Source organism: Solanum pennellii, chromosome 10 (genome assembly GCF_001406875.1).
Source record: "Solanum pennellii chromosome 10, SPENNV200".
Classification (NCBI taxonomy): domain Eukaryota; kingdom Viridiplantae; phylum Streptophyta; class Magnoliopsida; order Solanales; family Solanaceae; genus Solanum; species Solanum pennellii.
In genome coordinates, this window is record NC_028646.1 from 1275923 (window position 1) to 1299655 (window position 23733).

Sequence of the window (23733 nt, forward strand, 5' to 3'; positions counted from 1 at the left end):
TATATATATATATATATCTACTGTTTTTATATTGTGACACATCATTATAAAATTTTCTAATTCTGTACTATTAATGCATGTGTTACACATAAATTGATATATTAATAATGATTTCAACTTTATATCAATATTTTGCAAAAAAAAAAAACCAAATTAAGATAATATAATCTTTTGAGATTCGTTCTATTTCAATTATAACTTAGGGACCAATATAATTTTGTCCACAAACATCTTTATCATCTTGAATTAATCAATAAAAACAAAACAAAGAAAAGAATGATTCAGTACAAAATACTCACTAAAAATTAAAAAACAAAACTTTTTTTTTTCTTATCACAAGACAAATTAATTTTGTTTTCAAATGATCTATGATTCCACTAATTTCCATGTAACTTCCAGGAAGGTGAACTTTATAGCAATTATAAGCAACAAAAAAATATAACCTATTTAATCATATAAATATATTTAAGTAATATAATCATCATATATATTCTTGTACAATTATTTTGAGGTTAGTAACAACAAATTTAATCATTCACAATATATATAGTCTATTTTGCCAGCTTTTCTTTTTTCTACCATCTCTTTCGTCACAGAAAGGACTACTTTTATATTGGCTCTTACATTTATCGAGGTTCAATTAAATCACATATCACGCAATAAGGGCCAAAAATTATTTTTTTCGATCGGTTCAAATTTCAAGTTTGATATAAAGGAAGCTGTTATTGCAGAGGTAAAAGGTGACATTCTTGCATTATTTTACCTTCCTTTGTCAGAATTTTCAACTCTACTCAAATCGTATTACGCGTAGCTTCTTTTTTTTTACATTATTTTAACTTTCTTTACTTCAATCTTATTAAGTGTGACGTTCTTGCATTATTTTAACTTTTTTTGTTAAAATTTTCAATTTTACTCAAATCTTATTAAGTGTGATGTTTTTGCATTATTTTAATTTCTCTTGTCAGAATTTTCAATTCATCTCAAATCTTAGAAGTGTGACGTTCTTGCATTATTTTAACTTTCTTTGTCAGAATTTTCAATTTTACTCAAATCTTATTAAGTGTGATGTTCTTGCATTATTTTAACTTCTCTTGTTAGAATTTTTAATTCTGCTCAAATCTTATCAAGTGTGATGTTCTTGCATTATTTTAACTTTTCTTGTTAGAATTTTTAACTTTGTTAAAATATTAAGTGTGAGTTCTTGCATTATTTTAACTTTCTTTGTTAGAATTTTCAGTTTTACTCAAATCTTATTAAGTGTGATTTTCTTGCATTATTTTAACTTCTCTTGTTAGAATTTTTAGTTCTGCTCAAATCTTATCAAGTGTGACGTTCTTGCATTATTTTAACTTCCCTTGTTGAAATTTTTAATTTTGCTCAGATCTTATTAAGTGTGACGTTCTTGCACTATTTTAACTTTCTTTTATCAAAATATTTAACTCTGCTCAAATCTTATTGAGTGTGATATTCTTGCATTATTTTAAATTCCCTTATTAAAACTTTCAACTTTGATCAAATCTTATTGAGTGTGATGTTCTTGCATTATTATAAAACTTCCCTTGTTAAAACTTTCAACTTTGCTCAAATCTTATTGAGTGTGATGTTCTTGCATTATTATAAAACTTTCTTTGTTAGAGTTTTCAACTCTGGTCAAATCTTATTGAGTGTGATGTTCTTGCGTTATTTCAAAACTTCCCTTGTTAGAATTTTCAACTCTGCTCTAATCTCAGGTGTGATATTCCTGTATAATTTCGCCAGGCATGGCATTCTTATGTTGTTTCAAACTCATTCTCTTTTCAGAATTTCTAACTCCACCACCAGCTATGATCTCGTGCATGGACGCGGTTGATTATGAGGACCCTTTTGGTTTTGAAGATTATTTTCCTTCAATGATTGACACATTGGGGGTTGAAAGATTCATGGAAGAACTATGCAATGGTTTTTCCATGCTAATGGATGTAAGTATAGGGCTCATCACATTTGAAAGCTTGAAAAGGAACACAATCTTGATGGGATTAAGTGAATTGAAAGATGAAGAACTTCTTTGCATGTTGATTGAAGGAGATTTGGATGGAGATGGAGCTCTCAATCAAATGGAGTTTTGTTCACTCATGTTTAGATTAAGTCCTGGATTAGTCGAGTTATGAAATTCTCTCACCTACTTTCGTTTTACAAGTCAGATTTAATTTTTAAGATTTGTATAACATGACTAGGAGACTTATTAATTTATAATGCTAATTCCTAGCTATGTTTTTTTTCTTATTTTATTTTTCTCTACTAGTAAATAAGGAGCATGTACTTATTGCTCCGTCTTGTATCGGAGTGATTTCTAATAAGTGTGTAATAATATGTGAAAATTCTTTTTGATAATAAGTAAGCGTTTTAAAATTTAAAGTTTTGTTCAGAATATATTTTTATTTATTTAATTATCATATGATTAGACCATTAAACATTCCTTTGCATGTGTCCAACAATTAGGTAAACAAAAGATAGCTTATCAAGTGAGAATTAACTTATATAAAAATTATATGATACAATAAACTAAGGCCTTATATTTATCTTAAATAGTGGTAGTTTTAAAATTTTATATAATATAGTGATAATTTGGGATTTTATAATTGATATTTGTGAATATACTTATTATCTGCATGAATATAGTTAGGTAGAGATATTATATTTATGCGAACACACTTATTAAAATGTGCTTATACAAGGTATATTATTATTATTATGTTGCGTGAATATAATGTATTTCACTATTATCGCGAGCACAAATATTGTGCATTTTGCTACATTTAATACTAATATGTTTCATATAAGCAAAATTTTACTATTTTTTAATATAATTTTGAGCAAATAGATCTATTTAAGGAACTTTCAAAAAAAAAAATCAATTTCACATCTTACGACTAATGGGAGACTTAACACAGAATATCAAATAGAAATTTATTGGTAATTTGTAACTAGATAGTCATAATTCATCGCTAATCCATCGCAATAAATAAATATTTTTTAAATCGACAATATTAGTTGAGGAAACTTCGTTTGTCTTTTAATAAAATAAATATAATTGTCGTACTATTTTATGTGATGTGAATTGCTCATATATGTCCTTTACCAAAAACCTAAATTAGTATTATTATTCTAAAGTTGGAATCCAAAGCATAATATCATGGAAAAAGGCATGCATTAATTGATGACAATATAATTGACAAAAACAGCACTACTGTTTTTTTGAGATTTTTTTTTTATTCCATATTCAATATCTATATTAAAATTCGATTAAATTCGAATTTACGTATTATAACATTGCTTATACATGAGAAAACCCGCTCCTAAAAAGATTTCTTTCTATTCTCAAGTTAAATTTAGAGGAGAGAGATTTGAATCATTTCACGACGATCTATGCTGATTACGCCATTTTATTTTAGTTTTGAATACGTTATTTTTTCACCAGATGTTAAACACGTAATCATGAATATTATAATACTTCCTCTGTCTCAATTTATGTGACACTTTTTGAATTATGAGATTCAAACAAGTCTAACTTTGACCATATTTTTTTTTATATATATTTTTAATTATTTTGAATTGTCAATTATTGTGACTTATAGTACTTTTTCATTATTTACAAATATGTAAATTTTATTTCGAAAAGTTTAAAGATTCCACGTATAAATTTCTAATCACACTTAAATTGTTTGACTCTCGAAAAAAAAATATCACATAAATTGAGACAAAAGAAGTACATCTCGTGACATATGCGAAAAGTATGTTGAGGGTGTGGGGCAAATCAACTTAAATTCACAAAAACTGTACTCTGCCCTGCATAGAAAACTATCTATTTGTTCCCTGCCCCACTCTGCCCTACAGAGCTTCGACAATCTCTCGTTGTATACATATATTTTCGTTCCCCTCTTCTAAATCTCACTCGTCATCCTTGTCTCTCTTGCTTAGACAAATAGAAACGAAATGTATAAAATTGTGTTTCTGTAAGTATAAAGCGAGAGAAAATTGTATATACACATGCAAATACATATATCTTCGTTCTATATAGTTATAATTATACAATATAAATATTTCCCTGCCCAATTTTCTTTTGTCTTTCTCTCTTTCTCGTTTTATACATACACAAATTATACAACTGATCTTTCGTATACAACTGTTTTCTTTTGTATATGTATAGTGAGTTATACAATTGATTTCTTTGTATATTTATAGCGAATTATACTACTGTTTTTTTTTGTATATGTATAGCTAAATATACATATTTATGTTTGCTATGGAGCACAATTATGCAAAGTATAGTTATAGCATACAAATGATTTTTATGTTTGCTATATGTGAAAGTTACTCAAAAATAGAATGATAACGGTTTACTTTATAATTTAATATGGAGATTTTTATAATGATTGAGAAACGAAAGCGTGTTAAGTTAATTATAGCATTCTTTTTTAGGTGACAACTTATTTTATTGACTTACTTATATCTTGACGATTATTGAACATTCTAAAGTCTATGAAACGGTAAAACCTTTTACATTATGCAAAATCTATTGTTGTGTACTAATTATATCGTTACTTCAACTTATCAAATGATATAAACTTTTTAAATTTATGAGTCAACTTTACATTAAATTTTTCATTGGATATTTTCATTGTTTATATTCTTACTTTGTAAAGTCGAAGTACATTCAATCTTTTCGAGACTTCACTCGTAGAATCACATTTAGTATGTCATAGCTATTCAATTTATATATGAAAACTAAAAATAATAAGGTCTTGCTACAAAGTTTAGTCTTAGACATCCAGACTTGTTGAGACGATCCGATATATATATTTGATTATGGATTATAAATATATAACGAGTTACTAATTAACTCTTAGGCAAACCGTTCTAATTCAGTATTTCAAATTTGAATTTATAAATAAAAAATGGAAGAATATCATATTGTTTAAATCTATGACCTTTTAATTTTTTTATTCAATGTTCTGTTTCATTCATAAATTTAACCAACTATATTTTAAAATGTAAAATATGATATGAGAAATAATTACGAGTTATACAAGTCTAAAGGGAAAAGAGTTTGAAATATATTTAAATTTGATCGAAATTGTTGTAATGATTAACTTTAAAAAATACCATTTATTCCTCTGCATTATTTAATAGTGTATCTTAAATGTATATATGTGTCCACATGGACACGTTACTATTATAATGATACAATATATATAATTTCCACGTGGACACATATATACATTTAAAATATGCTATTAAATAGTGTAGGGACAAAAGATCCTTTCCAAAGTTCGATATTCGTTAAAGCAATTTTGATCAAAGAAAAACCTGATATAACCATCTGATAAATTAAGAGAATCCCTTTTGCATACAAATATTGTTCATCCAATTCAAATTTTGAGTATGAATTGTCATTATTACGAAGTATTTTACTTTTTCATTGAGGATTTTTTATATAAATTTAAATTTAATTAAATCCTAATATAAATATCTGATAAATAAAGCTATCAAAAGAAATTCTAAAATTCTAAATAAAAAATTTGACTAGTCAAATTTGTCTTCCAAATTCCACAAATTGACTAATTCTATGCCACGAAAAATCTTTTTGTGGAAACCGTGTATCACCATTCATTTTCTCTTCCTCTTTTAATTTTTTTTATAGAAAAAACGAATTAAAGTTTAAATTCCTAAAAATCATCAGAAAATATGATAAAACGTATGAGATTCTTCCAATTTTTAACACGTGGCTTCAGGTCGAGACTTGAAAATAAAAAAACTTAATAATGATAGAGAGTGCTTCACCCTGGTTACACATTAAATCTGAATGAGCCTCAATCACCTAAGAATGTAATGAGATGCATAAGACTCTTTCATCGTTAACCATTTGTTATTGATTCGAGACTTGGAAATAGAGAAATTCATTCTTCGTAGCTAGGAAACACTTCTCTCTTGTGACACATAAAATTTGAATATGATTGAGTCCTTAAAGACCACCAATGATCGTGGTGGATGAATGAGATCTTTTCATTCTGAACCTGAGCTCTCAATTCGGGGGTGGAGGGTAGGAGGAATCGATTCCCCCTACGCGACACGGTTAAATAAGAAAAAGAAAAAATATAAACACAATTGAAAGTTCCAAGAAAAGAATGGATCTTGGTTCACTAATTCTTCCAAGTAAGATTACAAAGAGAATCAAGAAAAAAAATAAGAAGCATGAAAAGGAAAATGTATAATTCTATTTGTGTATTTTTCTTTGTAGTCAAATGATCGATCGTAGAGAAACAAGATTTTGCATAATAACGACGATATAATTCCAGACCTCAATTATGAAATTACACTGAGTACGTTAGTAATCACAAACCTCATTTGTTCGAAGCACCTTCATTGGTCTCAAGAACCCTATGGATGAAGATGTTCTCTTGTTCTCTTCCAACAACAAACTCGACGAACATGCCTCTTCATCCTGCATCGTATTTAATCGTAACGTTAGAAAAATCACAATAAAGAGACGGATTCAACATATAAACTGTAAACGCATATGCATATATTAATGTCCTCAGACTAGGGGTGACAACTGAACAAACTAAAGTCAAACTAACGTGAAACTAAACATCGATATTTGATACGAGTTCGTTCACCTAAAATTTGTTTGGATCAAAATGAGTTCAATCAGAAGATAGATCAAATACCAAATCATCACCTTCCTTTTCTATTTGAAGAAAAAGAATGTCAATGTATTCGACTCGAAATTCTATCGAAAACAACCTCTCTAAAAATATGTACATTTTACTATTCTCAAACATCACTTGTGAGACTAAACTTTCTATATTGTTATCGTCAATGTATAGACGGAACTACAAAATCTACTTACACATTCAACAAAACTCAATAACTCATAAACTTCGTATTTATATATAAAAATCAACTATTTCGTAAAAACTATAATTTATAAACTCAAAATTCTATCTCGATATTCAACAAATACATATAGTAATTCTCTTTTAAATACATAATTACCTCAAAATGTAGGCAATCACTTTCCCTTTCTCGCTTCCACGGAGATGAATTAACAGCCGCCGTCGCGCCACCGCCGCCGCCGCCACAATCTCCGATAGCTGATAAATCTCCATAACTGCTGGAAGAACTCACCGAACGCACTGGCGACGGCGACGGAGAGAAATCACTCGACGGAGAAGAAGATAAAGGAACAACTTGATTCTCATCGTCATAATCATCGATTTCACTGTCAGTACTCATGTATTCATCTTCATCTTCATCATTATCCGCTTCGGTTTGATAATTTTCTTCGATTGTTTCCCCAATTTGTTCAATTGGATCTGGGTTTTGGATGCAGGAATTGCAGAGAGAGAAAGTAGGAGAAAGCGTTGGACCAGAGGCATTCCATGGAGTTGAATTTTGACATGAATGACAAAGGAGATTTCTCGAGTGTTTAGCTACGAGAAAATTAGCAGAATGAACTTTCGAATCGCATTCCCAGCAAAGGTTAGCTTGATCTGATTCACAATACATCATTGATTTGTTCTTATCACATAACTCACAATTCATCATCTTTCACTTCTCTTTCTATCAATCAAAAATTCAAACAATTTTGGGGTGTTTTTTGAAAGGAATGTTGAAAATGGGGGTTTGGAGTTTTTGAATGGAGAGAAAATTGCAACTATTTTTATACTAGTATATATATATTTGATATTTTTCATGGGTGGGGTAGGGGTAGGGGTAGGGGTGGGGGTGGGGTGAGTTATGAAAGTTTTTCTTTTACCAAAATGGAGTATTTGTTTGGTGTTTGGTTCGAGATTGAAAAAAGTTATTGAGTTTTCGTGAAGGAGTTATCGTCAGCATGAAAATGATATTGGAATATAGAAAGGAGATTTTCGTGTTAGGGGGTTTGATATTGAGTTTAGTACTTGTTTATGATAGTTGTTAAATGAGCCAATCAACAAGATATAATATATGATTTCGATGTTATGAATTTACTTTTAGTAATTGAAGGGAGATTAGAAATGGAATAGGTAAAGTTCATTCAGTTTGAGAGATAATCAACAAGATATAAGATGTGATTTCGACCTTATGAATCACTTTCGGTAATTGGAGGTGGATCAGGGATTAAGCAGGTCATGGTCATTCTATTTTGAGAGATAATCAACAAGAAACAAAATGTGATTTTGATCTTAAGAATCATTTTCGGTAATGAAACACAGATCAAGAGTTGAGCAAGTTAGTTCGTTCAGTTTGAGGAATAAATTATATGATTGATTTGTCAATTTTAACTTTTCCATTTCAATCGTTACTCGCTAGTGGCTTGATTTCAGATCGTGAATATGCTATTAGCTAGCAATTTTGTATTGATTATTGAAATTAATGAGGGTATGAATTAAAAACTTGAACTATAAAGAAGTATTTTAAGGAGTAAAGATTTATTTAGTTAATAAAATAAGATATAACAATCTTGAGATAAAATGTAAAATTGTTGAACTATACTTGATAAGAAATATTAATCAATTTTGTGATTAGTTATTTCGTATAAAGGGTTAAATAGTTAATCTCATAAAATATGTCAACATCTCAACCACAAAATAGATTTTTCTATTCAATTCAAAATAACCAAACAATTCATAAGAATTTTAAGATAAAGTAGACATAAGAATCAAAACATACACTATAAATTTAATTAGCAAAAGAAGAGTAAAGTTATACTTATTTATTTACCTGACTATAATAACTCGTGTCTTATAGAGCTCATTCAAGATAAATCGTATTAGAATTTTTTTATTTTACTTCCATTGAAGGTTGTAAGATTATAGTTGGTATTTTTTTTTTATAATCACGCTATTCGTTCAAAATTGCATGTACCTCGATTAATTTTACGAAATATATGTCAGTTATCACGTCTTATCAGCGACATGTACTAAATAACTCTATCCACCAAAATTAAAAACAAAATAAAAAGAAATCATCTAGCATATTTTATCTCTATTGAAAAGATTATATTAGATACATTTACTATTTATAAATCAGAAACAAATATACAATTTAAATTATAAATTCAATCAAAATCTAATAAATTCAGCCTAAACCTTATCTTAATAAAATTATATATACCTCAAAATGGCTAAAAATTCAAAATCATCTTTGTTGTGAGAGAGGCTATGTATATTATTTTTATTTTGTTTTTATCTTTATGTAAATTGAAATTAAAAGAAGATAATTGGTAGCTTTCACTACTCTAGAATTGAAAGGATATATTTTTTTTACAAAAATGCAAGTGGCTATGTATAGCCTAAGTTATTATTATATATAATATAATATAATATAATATAAACATATAATAACCAATGAATTTAAGTTCTAGTCACATTTGCTTACATGGCCATTTTGAGTCCACATAAAAGATTGAACCATGTGAAGTCCACCTTCTACCCATAATCCAAAAAATATATTATTCATATCTATCTTTGAAGTATGGGCCTTTTATATAATTATTATTATCTTGATTCTAGAATTATTAGCCAAATAAAAAAACAACTTTTTTTTTATTTTTTGGTACAATTGAAAGAAGAAAAAAAATTGTTTTGGATAAGGGGACAAAAGAGAAAAAGAATTGACTTGGATAAGGGTGTCAAAATAATCTAACCCTAATCTACATGTTCTATCTTATCTTGGATTAATAAAAAAAGATAGAAAAAATAGAACGATACTGTTATTATCATTATCTCGTAAAGATAAAGAAATTATTTTTAATTATCGTATCATGTACAACAATTTTATTTATAAAGAAAGAAATATAGTCACAAGATGAGATTTTTTGAAAGTTATAATTTTAATTTATATGGGATGAGGAATAATAAAAAATTTAAAAAAAACTTGGTGGACAATTTTTTTGTTTATTTTAATTGATGACATGGAATTTTAGACCACGTGAACATGTCTGATGTGGCATCAAATGAGTATAATTCTCCTTCCTCGAGATTCTAACCTTGCTGACATGGACAAAGCTTAACTTTGTCGACTTCAATTTTACGTGATACTTTTCGGATTTCAAAATTTGAATATCTATCTCTGATAGTAAATATTTTATAAATTTTTTGAACATTTTGAATTATCAATCATTCTGAATTATAGTACTTTTTACGTAATTTAAAAATATATAAATTATATTTCCAAAAAATTGAAAATTTTATGCGCTAATTTTTAGTCAAATTTAAATTGTTTAATTTTTAAAAAACGAAAAATATCACGCAAATTGAAATAAAAGGAAGTATTTTTTAAAAAGGAGTAATAAGTAAATATAATTAATTTTGATAAGGTAGAATTAATTATAGTTCTAAAGTATGATTGGGTGAATATATTTATTGAGAAATATTTGGAATAACTTATTTTTGATAATAGAGAGATAAATATTATCACTTTTCGTATATTATTTTATTCTTTGATTTGTGGATAAGAGGTGCTTTGCATCAAGACCAAGGAGACTATCTCCATTATTTACGATAATTGGAAAGTATATTTTTTTATTTATTTTATGTAAGATACATTATTTGTATCTGTATAAGTAATGTGAAATAATATATAAGACCGTAGAAATTTTATTTTATCATCTCAATTTATATGATCGTATTTAACTTAATACAAAATTTTTGAAAAAGTAAAAAGCACATTTGATTTTGTTCTTAAATTTGCAATGACTTTTCTATTTTGTCACTTAGGAACCCATCATATACATGAACTATGCTCATTCAATTGAATTTATTTTGAGCCTTATATTCTGCATAAAACAAAATTGGGAATAAAATAGCACTTAGACTTCTACCACGTGTTGCTCAATTAGAAACATCAATGAACGAATCGAACTGAATTTAAACGGATCGAGTGGGATCAGAAGAAGATAGTATATATGTAAATTTTATTTTTATCTAGTAAAGATTGAGAGGCTATTTCCTAAAATCCTTGTCTAGCCTAATTTTTGATTGGTTAGAATGAATTGGAAACATTGATCAAATAATATGATTAGTCGAGCGGAAAGTCTATCAGAAACAATCGTGTTACCTTTACAAAGCAAGAGAATCTTTCAGAATGTTCTGATGATCCTAATCAGAGCCAACAAGAAAGTCGAGCTGACATAGGCGGGAATTTAAACTCTTTTGGATATACACACCACCTTCACTAAACTCTATTTGTGAAATTAGATAGCCTAAATCAAACAATATCATATAAATCAAAGTCGAACCGCCCCACCCCACCGCACCCAACCAAACCCCATCCTTTGTCTTATTTTGATGGGGGGTTGTATGAGGCAAGGAGTAATAGGACCACTGTTTTCCAAGTGTAAGACTTCATGTTTCAACAGACCAAACTTTGTGGTTATTATTAACTAGGGAAAGTACATCCCCTCTGCCCATGCACTTTCTCTTAAATGATGATATCCCTTTCTTATCTCAATTCTTAACTTGGAAGTACATTCTAGAGAAACTAGTGACAGCCTGTTCGATTATTTCCAACTTTAGGTCTACACAGATAGACGCTTAAATTCATATAAAGCTTAATAAAGAACTTGCGGAAGGCAAAGTATGCATTGCCTTCAGAACAGCGAAAACAGAAACAAGAACCAACTGTTCTGGGCAACAGCAGCATAGAGATTACATCTTAAAGTAGATTTTGGATTTGCACCAGAAAGATAACAAGTGATAAAAAGGTGCAGGTTTAAGTGAAACTCTATGAAGACAACAACCTTTAGAGATACAACATCATCTAGCGAACTACGGTAAACTAAACTGAAAGAGAGGAAACCACAATTCAGTTACAGAAGATGAGACTCCGGATATAACAAAACACCAAGTGGTTTTCACATAAGTCGCCTAAAAGGATTGCTTAACCCAACTTCCGCACCTGGAATCTGTCACCAAAGAAGCAGGTGTATCAAAGTCCCAGTTAACAAAGAGAACCATCAAACAACCATAGAGTCGATAGAAAAGGGAGTAGAGGATTGATTTAAAAACAAGGTTCAAATGTATAATGCATGACACAGCTAAAATATTAATTGCATAACTCATAAGATATCAAGACATAGCTCTACTTGGTTGCACTGGTTTGCAACTCTCTCATGCAATCTGCACAGACCAAACCCAATTGTCTTGAAAGACCTACCATCTCTTGGATAAAGGAAAGACCTTTTTGACATCTCAACCATCCAATTTGATTTTATGTGTAACATCTTCGCTTATCATTCCATTCATCCAAAATAGATTTTGTGTAGCATATTCATATGTCATTCGACTCTCCAGGAACGTTGAACCTAGGCATTTTGAATTGTTTGTTTTCCACCAACATTTCACAATGTGCCCTGAAAAAAATCTCAGTGGAGAGAAATGATTCATGGATCATTTATCTAATCTTTGGTGACATCACAAAGTTGATTTGACTTCACAGTTCACCCACAAATCTAAAAAATCAATTTATAGTGGCTAGACTGCATTTCATAAACATTGAACCAACAATTCAAAAGGCAAATCAAGCTTAGGAGAACACTAGAAAAATTCAATAAGACCTAAAGTTCAAATATTGGAAACTCAAAATGAATTGGCTCTAGGTTGAGCTACGGTTTCCTTAGTCAAAATTGTTATTTCAACATTATACAATGTTTTATTTTCTCCCAAAAATGAAACTTGCACAACCAAAGATAGCTATCAACAAATAACATCTTCCTTAAATTTGTCATGGAAACCATGGTTGATCAGTGTTGTGAAAAGCGCAGAAAAGCGCGCTTCAAAGCGAGGCGACCCTTGTGCGCTTTTTTATCTTGAGGCGAGGCGATCTGAAAAAAGCTCTCGCTTCAGATGAAGAAGCGAGAAGCGACCCTAAGGCAAAAGCGCAATAAAGCGCGCTTTTTATAAAAAAAAGCGACAATTAGAGTTTTTTTAAAAAAATTAGTTTTTTTTTAAAAAAAATCTGAAATATAACCTTCTCTCTCCTCACGACTCTTTCCCTTCTTTCTCTCCTCGCGACTCTTCTTTCACAATACTTCTTTCCCTTCTTTCTCTCCTGACGATCTCGACTGAGGCTGCCTCTCTCTTCAACCTCGACCGCGACTGCAGGTAACTTTTTGTTCATCTCTTTTTTAGCTAATGTTTATTAGTTCATCTCTATGAGTTTCTTTTCTCCTGAAATATACAATCTTCGCCTGTGCTTCATCTCTTCATCTCTCTGAGTTTCGACTACTCTAGTTTTTTCTTCTTCTTCTCTTCTTTTCTTCATCTCTGCTGCCTGCTCTGTTTCTAATTACTGACTGCTGCCTCCTCTGTTTTTTTTTCAATTCTTTTGCATTTTTTTATTATTTTGTGATCAGTCTAGCAGCCTTGTTGAAGAATAGGAGTTTGAATCTTTGTGATTTAATTATGTTTTTAATTTTTTGCTTTATATGTTATGACTTATGAGTATTTTTGCCTATGTAATTTCTTTCAATCTAAGACTATATTACCTCTATTTAGTTATTTAATATTTTTTTATTTTTATACTAAATGTCGCTTTTTTTTAAAAAAGCGCGCGCTTCGCTTCACGCTTCTCGCTTCTGTGAAAGCAAGCCCTCGTCGCTTTTTTCCGCTTCTCGCTTCCCAAAACACTGTGGTTGATAGTCTCATTCATTAACCAAGGAAGAATTAAGCTTATTACAGGTTACAAGTGTGGAGCACACAACCTAGTAAGAAAGCTTCTTCATTAACTGTTAAGCCCAAAAGAAGCCATTGGGGTGCCAAATTGAATTATATATAGGAAGGAAGTTTTTTTGTAATAAGGGAGAAACAATAATCAAAAAACAAATAGGAAAATGTGTATCTTTCATCTAATTGAATTCCTCTTACAAACTTATGTTTAAGAGTAAAAAGTAACTTAACAAGAACCTTACTATCTCATACAAAAAGTGATAGACCGCACAACTAAATCATGCCCTAAATTCTACTCCTAAGCAATACGACTTTCATTTGTAAGTGGCGCAAGCATCAAAAGTACAATGTTTTATAATCTAAAGACTAAAGTAATGAATAAGATGAATGTAGAGAGATGATATCTACTGAAAATAAATAACAAGCAATGTACCTTACGTTCACCGTCTCTTCAAAGGACTTCTTAAGCAACTCTAAGTCAATTGTCAGTTCTCGAGCCTTTTCCTATGGCTGGTTGTGATCCTGCTTCATGGAGATTGACAATTTAAAACAACAGTGACCGCAGGATTCAGAACACATGTTTGAGCATTGTAATACTAAAGTTTTCAAGAGGGTTCTTCAGTTCAAGTTCCCATTTCAACACGAGTCATTTATTCCATTTTCCAAAAATGCATTCACATTTTGGAACTTTTAACCTATATACTCTAACGATATTGTTGCTAAACATATCATAAGTGTTACAAGTATCACGGATTTCCTGCACTCTATTGCAAGTCAAAATCATATGCATAAACTGTAAAAGGCATTACCTTTCTTGAATGTGACTATTTTGGGGAGTACCCACCTAATTTTCCTTTTGGTATACACACAGCTGAATCACAGAGTTGACAGCAGTGTGCCACATTTTACATTATAAAACATGAAAGGGTCTTTCATTTCAATTAGAAAATGGGAAAAACTGATAACCAGCAGCAAATTGCATAAATTTACATATAAAGACCCGAAAATAACTAAGCAAACATTAGGATGAATTTTGCACATACCTTGACGACCATCACAAGCATCATGGTACTCGCCTTCCTCCTCGTGTTCTTTTGAGGCAGATGCCACAGAAACTCCGCCCTTACGAGCAGCATTTCCGCCATCCTTCTCATCAGGATACCTCACAACCACAACAGGGCAAACACAATGCCTAACACAGTAATCACTAACACTTCCAAGCCTCCCATCATTTCCTCTCTTAGTAGCCCCGAATCCTCGACTACCCATGATAACTGCACTCAATCCTAGCCTCTCAACCTCAAGACATAACCTTTCCTTCATATCATGATCCTTCACAATATGAATTTTGTACGGAATTTGCGCCTCAACAAGTGGCTGAGCCAAATCAGAAGACTTAGCAGAAGTAAACGCATCAAAATCATCTTCAAGCTTCTTTTGAGTCTCTATGTTATCAGTATCGGCGATGGATACATCAACAGAACCCCAATCAGCACCGTAGAGTACGGAGGTAGGGCGGACGTGGAGAAGGATAACTGCGTCACCAGGACGGAGGTAGTGGTGGACAGCCCACTTGACGGCGAAGGCAGATTCGTCACTAAGATCAACCGCGATTCCAATTTTCCGCTGCGCACCGGCGGTCGGAGTGTCGGTGGCGGAAGGAGTGGTCGGTGGTGGAAAACGTGGTGATGAACACTTGATTTTGATGTTCGCGAGGTTTGGCATGCCGGAATCCGCCGTGTGCGGTGGCTGTTTCTGCATTCTGTTTGATCGGAGCTAGGGTTAGGGTTTTTAAAATTACAATTGAAATGACTTTTTTTTTTCTCTGTTGACTGCTACCGTCCCTCTTTGATGGTAATAACTAGGCGTGTTCATACTCTCATTTTAAATGAGTCGGTTTTTGATCAAAATCAAATCAATTAAGTTCGATTTTTTAAAAAAATTTAAAATAATCAAATTAATTAAAATAGTGCTTATTTAATCGGATCGATTCGTATTGATTTTTAAAATATAATGATATTTCTTACTTTCATTTCTTAGAAGAAAAAAATCGTTTTTGACTAAGGTACACATTTTCTTTAAATTTTTCTCGAAAACTCATTTATAATCTACTTGTGATAGATAATAGACTCTCGTCATTGCAACAATCATCTTTTTATATGCGTAGAGTTTATTTCTATCTTAGTAGATATAGAGATTTTATTTCTAAACATATTTTCGATTCGAAATGAATATTATAGAAGCACTGCAAAAAAATTATAACAATCAAATTACAAAATATATAGAAAATAAAACGACGAATAACAACACGCATTAAATATATATTAAAAACACTATTCAATTACGTAATAGTACTATCAATAGTGATCAAAGGAAAGGAGGAAGCTATGTGTTACCTCTTCCGCACATAGCACGTCAACATTTATTTACTTACTATTATTCTATTACAGTTCTCAACACTCAAAAATCTTCATATCTTAAATCATATTCTCAATGAGTTGATACTGTGTCAAGTCATATCTAAACACCTCGCATAATACTCTTTCGTCAATAGATAAGGAAAATATGAAGCTATGTCTTACCTCTTTCAATATAACACGTCAACATCTAGCTATCTACTACTTCTATTCAATTATCAACTCTTTAACATGTTCGTATCGTGAATTATGTTCTCGATAAATTAATACTGTACCAAGTCATATCTAAACACCTCTTGTTGTTTTTTATTGTCAACGGAATGACAATGAAAGCAAGAGGCTAAGACTTACCTCTTTCACACATAGCGCGCGCATCAAAATATCCAACTATCAACACTTAAATATTTTAGTATCTTAAATTCTGTCCTCGATAAGTTGATATCATATCAAGTCATATCTAATCAGCTCTCATAAATTCTCTTTCGTCAATAGCGTGACAAGGAAAGCCAGAAGCTAAGCCTTACCTCTTTCACACATAGCGCATCAACATCCAACTATCAACTAATCTTCTATTACAATTATCAACCCTCAAACATCTTTATATCTTGAATCACGTCCTCGATAAATTGATACTATGTCAAGTCAACATCTAATCATCTTTTATGATTCTCTTTCTTCAATAGCGTGATATAGAAAATCAAAGGCTAAGCCTCACCTCTTTCACACATAGCACGTCAACATTCAACTACCTACACATATTCTATTTCCGTTCTCAACATTGAACATCTTCATATCTAAAGATATATTAAAACTGTGTCAAATCGTATCTAATCACTTCCCACGTGACCCGATATTGCTTTTTCACAAAATCTAATTTTTTTTTATAGGACAAAAATGTAATTGTGTCTAACCGCCATTAAAATAGAACTCTAGAAGGACAAAACGGTAATTGTACCTATCCGCCATTAAAATGGAACTCTAGAAGCATCCAGTCGGCCTTCTTCTCTTTCTCACAAAAAAATCCCTAAAAAAACTGAAGCAGCAAACTCTCCTCTTTCATCTTTCTCATCGAACAAGGTATGGTTTTTCTTCCATTTTTTTGCTCAAATTTCTTCATTTTGCCTTCGTTTTGTTTTGATTTTTTGTTTGCATATCGATTTCCTTTGCTCTGTCTTGAGGTTTTGAGGTCAGTTTTCGTACAACTCGGTTAATTTTTGTTAGATTCATTAGATATCTGTTGCCGTCTTTTATATCAGTTATAGATACCAGGTAACGTTTTTCACCAAAAGTTGTACATGACAGATATGAGTACCACTCTTTCATGTCTCTGTTTGCAAAACCCTAATTGAAGTGCAGAATATCAGGCGGTGACTGATGGAACCTTTTCGATTCTCCGAATGAGAGTGTTTGCATGCATTTTTTTTTCTAATATATAGTTAAAAATTGCTTCTTTTTGCTTCATTTTTATGTTTCTTTGTTATTACTGCTTAATTTTTATCTCTTTTTGGGCTGAGTTGTGGCAATGTAGTGCTTAGGATTTGAACCTGGAATTTGAAGGTGAAATTCGAACACCTTAAACCATGAGTCAACATCTAGTTTTGTGTTTAGGTGATTCAAAATCTATATACATAAAACATGAAGAAATGCATTATATGTACTTTGTATTTGTTACTGAGGAGGTTTGGATTAACACCTTTGTGTCCCCCTAGATCCGCCATTTTAGTCGAGGGTCTATCAGAAACAACTTATCTATCCTGCAAGGTAGACTGACCTCCGTAAACCTCACCTATTGGGGTTTATACGGAGGTACTTTGTTGTTGTAGTTATTGAAAATTGCTTTTTTCAGTTAAGCATGATAATTAAAATATTTAAGTGAGTAGTTTGTTGGTTTTAATTTGTTAGGAATCTGCAGAGAATTAGGTATTGTGAGAATAATATATGTAATCTGAGATGTAGAAATTTGATAGATAGAAGCAATTGGGTTCCTTTTGTTTTCTTTGTTATAAACAGTTATGGAACTTAAGGATTTAAATTTTGGTAATAGAAGAAAGTGCCAATGGACCTCTTCGTTGTGCTAGAGGCGACACACTGTTTTTTTTAAGGTGATTGGGAATTGGGATGTATAAGGGCAATAAACTGAAGAATATGATTTAGAATTCATTTTGGCTGTCAAAGTTAAGTTGCACTGGTATTCTGCCCCCGTAATGAAGAAGTAGTTGGGCCCTTTCCGTGTATGCACATATATTTATATTCTTTCTGTTTTTGAGTTACCAATGTAGTATCAGTTTCAAAAAAAATAAACAATACCAATGGAGAACCTTTCTAAAAACTCTCTGGTAAAATGCAATTCCTCGAGTTCAATTTTAGGTGAATTTTTTCTTCTTCTTTTCTGATAGCCTTTTTTATGCCTATTTAGTAAGTGGGCCATTGGTCATAGACAAAGTTCGTCGTAGGGATAAAACAAAAAAAAGTAAAGAGGAGAAAGAACGGAAATTTTTTTCTCTCTTTCAATCCAAACAATAGAACGAAGAGAGCACTCAAAAAATGAAAGTTAAATAAAGAAGTGTTAGTTAGAACTATCACTAGACTTCTTCCCCTCTTTCTTTTTTACCTTTTCTCTCCCCTTTTGTTTGTGCTTGACCCGAGGATATAATAATATGTCTAGAAAGGTGAGGGTGAGGTACCTTCCCCAGCATATGGAAAGAAAATTCAGGATCAAGCAAATGAATGTTTTTATGCGGAAGATTTTAATGAGAGGGTGGCATACTACTATATTAGGAAATGCCTGAAAAGCTGGCTTGCGACACCATCGGAATTAAACTTATATTCAAGAGTGCCTGAGAACTATTTCAATATGTGGACTTATTTTTCTAGAGAATAGACTTTTGAATTTTAATGTATAATACAAATGAACATATAGCTAATAATCTATCTACGCCTCGGTGTTTGCTATCAAAAATGATGAAGTATTCCTATCTTGTTCAAATCATAGTTGACAAATTCTGGAGGAAAATTTGTCTGTAGAAAGGATGAGATAGTGCATTTGGACAACTCAAGGAGAATAGTTGAGGGTTGCAGAGAATTATTAATGTATGTATTCATAAGTTCATATTATAAATTATAAACTAGTTAGAAATAGCTTTTCCTATAAATCATGGATTAAGACTTTATGATGTCAAATTAATGAACTCTATTTTCTGTTTTTCTTTTTTTGTTCCCATGTAATTCTTACCGTCTTATCCTGGATTTAAGACTTGTGCGTGGAGAATCAATTGGTCATTTTTGTTGCTAACAAAGTAACTATAAGCAGGCTGGTTTAAACTCATTGCGGGTAGCTCTTTGGGTTGGGGGAGGGGGGGGGGGTATATTATGCTCCTTTAAAATAGTAGCAATTGTCTCATTGAATGAGAAGTTCTTTTAGAGTAATGAGATTTCAGCAATTTTATAGTATCAGCTGGCACTGTATCAGACGTGTGAGTGCATATTATGTTGCCTCTTCATTTTTAAATAATTTACATGTGAATATTTTCATTTTTCTTGTCTAGGTTAGTCAAGAATTGTTGACACGGCCATGGTGCAAGAGAGAACTGGAAATGGAGCACCTTCAAATGGGAATTCAGCAGGTGGAAATGCTTATACAATTGACTTGAATACATTCAGTAAGCGACTGAAGGCCTTATATTCACACTGGCACAAACATAAGGATGACCTTTGGGCCTCCTCTGATGTCCTTGCTATAGCTACACCGCCACCTTCGGAGGACTTGAGATACTTGAAATCCTCAGCTTTAAATATTTGGTTGCTAGGTTATGAGTTTCCTGAGACGATTATGGTTTTCGGAGACAAGCAAATACATTTTCTGTGTAGCCAGAAGAAAGCCTCATTGCTTAGTGTTGTAAAATCTGCTGCTAAAGAGGCTGTGGATGTGGACGTTATCCTGCATGTGAAGGCGAAAAATGAGGATGGGACTACTCAAATGGACAATGTGCTTCACACTATCCGTATGCAGCCAAAGTCAGATGGTCCTGATAGTTCAGTCGTCATTGGATATATTGCAAGAGAGGCCCCTGAAGGAAAACTCCTGGAGATATGGACCGATAAGATGAGAAATTCAAGCCTTACTCTTAGTGATATCTCAAATGGGCTGGCTGACCTCTTTGCTGTGAAGGAACAGAATGAGATAATAAATGTGAAGAAAGCTGCATATTTGACTGCTTCTGCAATGAAGAACTTTGTTGTTCCAAAGCTTGAGAAAGTTATTGACGAGGAGAAGAAAGTAACTCATTCTTTATTAATGGATGACACAGAAAAGGCTATTCTAGAACCTGCAAAAATTAAGGTGAAGCTGAAAGCTGAGAATGTTGATATATGTTACCCCCCAATCTTCCAGAGTGGTGGGAATTTCGATCTTAGACCTAGTGCTACAAGCAATGATGAACAATTGTACTATGATTCTGCCAGTGTCATCATATGTGCAGTTGGATCACGATACAACAGTTACTGTTCAAATGTTGCCAGAACATTTCTCATTGATTCAACTTCGACGCAGAACAAGGCTTATGAGGTTCTTCTTAAAGCTCACGAGGCAGCTATTGGTGCATTGAAGCCTGGAAACAAGCTTAGCTCCGTGTATCAAACAGCTCTGGAAGTGGTTGAGAGGGATGCTCCTGAATTTGTTAGCAACCTGACAAAGTCTGCTGGGACTGGGATTGGTCTTGAGTTCCGGGAGTCTGGCTTGATCATCAATGCTAAGAATGATAAGGTGGTGAGAGCAGGAATGGTTTTCAACGTGTCACTTGGTTTCCACAATTTGCAAGCTGGGACCACCACTGAGAAGAGTAAGAATTTTTCACTTTTGTTGGCAGATACAGTTATCGTCACAAATGATGGCCATGATGTGGTTACTCATTTGAGCTCTAAAGCCTTGAAGGATGTAGCCTATTCTTTCAATGAAGATGAGGAAGATGAGGAAGACGTTAAAGTGAAAGCTGATTCAAGCAGGATGGAAGCCTTGTATTCCAAGGCAACACTTAGGTCAAACAACCAAGAAGAGCTCCGAAGGCAGCATCAAGCAGAACTTGCCCGTCAGAAGAATGAAGAAACTGCTCGTCGTCTTGCTGGTGGAGGAGCTTTAACGGGGAATAACAAGGGTGCTGCTAAGGCCTCAAGTGACCTTGTTGCGTATAAGAGCATCAATGATCTACCACCTCCTAGGGATATGACTATTCAGGTTGACCAAAAGAATGAAGCCATTCTTCTACCAATATATGGTACTATGGTTCCTTTCCATGTGGCTACTGTTAAGACTGTTTCAAGCCAGCAGGATACCAACCGTAACTGTTATATCCGTGTCATTTTCAATGTTCCTGGTACCCCTTTTACACCTGTTGATGCGAATGCTCTTAAGAATCAGGGTGCTATTTACCTGAAGGAAGTTTCATTTCGTTCCAAGGATCCAAGGCACATAAGTGAAGTGGTTCAGCAGATTAAAACTCTTAGACGGAATGTCATGGCCAGGGAGTCTGAGAGAGCCGAAAGGGCAACTTTGGTGACTCAGGAAAAGCTTGTACTTGCAGGGAATAAATTCAAACCAGTTAGGCTGTCTGACTTATCGATTCGTCCTTCTTTTGGTGGTCGTGCAAGAAAGCTTCCGGGTACATTGGAAGCTCATGTTAATGGTTTCCGGTACTCGACCTCAAGACCAGATGAGCGTGTTGACATCATGTTTGGCAACATCAAGCATGCGTTCTTCCAGCCAGCAGAGAAGGAGATGATTACCCTTCTTCACTTTCATCTGCATAACCACATAATGGTAGGAAACAAGAAGACCAAGGATGTGCAATTCTATGTTGAGGTAATGGATGTGGTGCAAACACTAGGAGGTGGAAAGCGGTCTGCCTATGACCCAGATGAGATTGAGGAAGAACAGAGAGAAAGAGATCGGAAGAACAAATTCAACATGGACTTTCAGAATTTTGTGAACCGGGTGAATGATGTGTGGAGCCAGCCCCAGCTTAAAGGACTTGACCTGGAGTTTGATCAACCTCTTAGAGAACTTGGGTTCCATGGGGTGCCCTATAAATCATCAGCATTCATTGTGCCAACCTCAAGCTGTTTGGTTGAGCTGATAGAGACCCCATTTCTCGTAATAACCTTAAGTGATATTGAGATTGTCAACTTGGAGAGAGTTGGATTTGGGCAGAAGAATTTTGATATGGCAATTGTCTTCAAGGACTTCAAGCGTGATGTCATGCGCATAGATTCAATTCCTGTCTCCGCACTTGATGGCATCAAGGAGTGGCTTGACACAACTGACATCAAGTATTATGAGAGCAAGATGAACCTGAATTGGCGTGAAGTATTGAAGACCATAACTGAAGATCCCCAAAGGTTTATAGATGAAGGTGGTTGGGAATTTTTAAACATAGATGCTTCTGACTCAGAATCTGAAAATTCGGAGGAGTCAGACCAAGGCTATGAACCCTCAGACGCTGAACCTGAGTCAGATTCAGAAGACGAAGCCTCTGATAGTGAATCTCTGGTGGATTCCGAGGAAGAAGAGGAAGACTCAGATGAAGACTCGGAGGAAGAAAAAGGCAAAACATGGGAAGAGTTGGAGAAGGAGGCAAGCAACGCAGATAGGGAGAAAGGAGATGAACCTGACAGTGAGGATGAGAGGAGGAGAAAGAAGAACTTTGGCAAGTCCCGATCCGGTCCAAGTTCTGCTGGTTCTAAACGAATGAAGTTCAGGTAGTTTTGCTGATTCGATTCTGTCTTAGAACATCACAAGTAGGTCTGTCTTGGAAGTTTTAGTTAGTTATCAAGTTCAGTTTTCTCTTGTATATTACTTCTAAATTGTTTCTCTTTGCACTCCACTTTGGGTTGTTAGACGACGGTGGAGTTTGTCAGACTAGGTTCAGGTTCAAATGTTTCTGTTTACCTTCGTTCAGCTAGATATCATGTTTTTATGTATGCGTTTACAGTTGGCTGTGCGCGCTAACAACTCATATTGAATTCCAACTGGAAACTTCTCCTTAGTGTGTTGTGTTAGTACTTCTGGTCATGAATTATCTGCATTTTGATTTCAGAGTAAAATGTTACTCTACTTGTGTTTGCACATTACATCTTGGGATTTGGGAAGCTAATTGATTGTGAAATTTGCTCTACAGCTTTAATGACATTTTGAACATGTCAATTCATGCATCAGTTTGTATTGGTGCACTTAATTTTCAAGCATGGTTCTTTGCATAATCCCTTCAATTTTGAATGTGTCCACTTCTATTCTTTAAGCTAACTAGTATAAAACACTACACTCTAAACTCTAATTCATAATAGTGACAACGTTTGTCTGAAAATTTCATGGTTGTTGTAGTGTGGTACTCACTTTTGATGTTCAGATCTCATTTAGTTATTATAAATAAAAGTACGTAAAAGCGCGATTTAATAATTTTGTGCTCCATTTAATAAAAGAAATGGAAAGAGTGTGAATGTATAAAAAAGAAGTTGAAATTAACAATGTACGTGACACTAATGATGAATAGCATAAATATTTTAGTATTACATTCTATACGATCGCCATTATAATGAAATATTGTTATAACGAATGATTATGATTTAACAGCTAA

General features: G+C 32.8%; 4 protein-coding genes across 6 annotated transcripts in view; 2 read left to right on the forward strand and 2 right to left on the reverse strand.

The window, feature by feature from the left end:
* Positions 1–2394, forward strand: part of LOC107032608 (caltractin-like) — a 9856-nt gene extending 7462 nt beyond the window's left edge. Inside the window, exons 2-3 of the mRNA XM_015234204.1 lie at positions 551–740; positions 1801–2394. Coding sequence (XP_015089690.1) covers positions 551–740; positions 1801–2147 — 537 coding nt within the window. The 3' untranslated portion in view covers positions 2148–2394. The remainder of the gene's footprint in view (positions 1–550; positions 741–1800) is intronic.
* Positions 2395–6135: 3741 nt separating this feature from the next.
* On the reverse strand, positions 6136–7698 carry LOC107002535 (zinc finger protein HD1-like). The gene is made up of 2 exons (XM_015200594.2): positions 7036–7698; positions 6136–6481 (listed from the first exon to the last, which is right to left on the reverse strand). Exons 1-2 carry the CDS (start codon positions 7585–7587, stop codon positions 6365–6367), a joined length of 669 nt encoding a protein of 222 aa, XP_015056080.1. The 5' UTR covers positions 7588–7698; the 3' UTR covers positions 6136–6364.
* Positions 7699–11563: 3865 nt separating this feature from the next.
* LOC107002536 (universal stress protein PHOS32-like) lies at positions 11564–15551 on the reverse strand. 2 transcript variants are annotated; one of them, XR_001454525.2, is made up of 4 exons: positions 14735–15551; positions 14125–14213; positions 12181–12376; positions 11564–11929 (listed from the first exon to the last, which is right to left on the reverse strand). XR_001454525.2 is itself a non-coding variant. In XM_015200595.1 (3 exons), exons 1-2 carry the CDS (start codon positions 15450–15452, stop codon positions 14170–14172), a joined length of 762 nt encoding a protein of 253 aa, XP_015056081.1. In that variant the 5' UTR covers positions 15453–15547; the 3' UTR covers positions 11564–11929; positions 14125–14169. The 2 variants fall into 2 exon arrangements, 1 of the variants encoding a protein (XP_015056081.1); XM_015200595.1 differs by lacking the exon at positions 12181–12376 and having other exon boundaries at positions 14735–15547.
* A 1482-nt stretch (positions 15552–17033) lies between these two features.
* LOC107002544 (FACT complex subunit SPT16-like) lies at positions 17034–23213 on the forward strand. Of its 2 annotated transcripts, none has more exons than XM_015200602.2 (2): positions 17034–17185; positions 19654–23213. In XM_015200602.2, the coding sequence occupies exon 2, from the start codon at positions 19680–19682 to the stop codon at positions 22860–22862; it is 3183 nt and encodes a 1060-aa protein (XP_015056088.1). In that variant the 5' UTR covers positions 17034–17185; positions 19654–19679; the 3' UTR covers positions 22863–23213. The 2 variants fall into 2 exon arrangements, with proteins under 2 accessions (XP_015056088.1, XP_015056090.1); XM_015200604.2 differs by having other exon boundaries at positions 17058–17185; positions 19659–23213.
* The last annotated feature ends 520 nt before the right edge of the window (positions 23214–23733 follow it).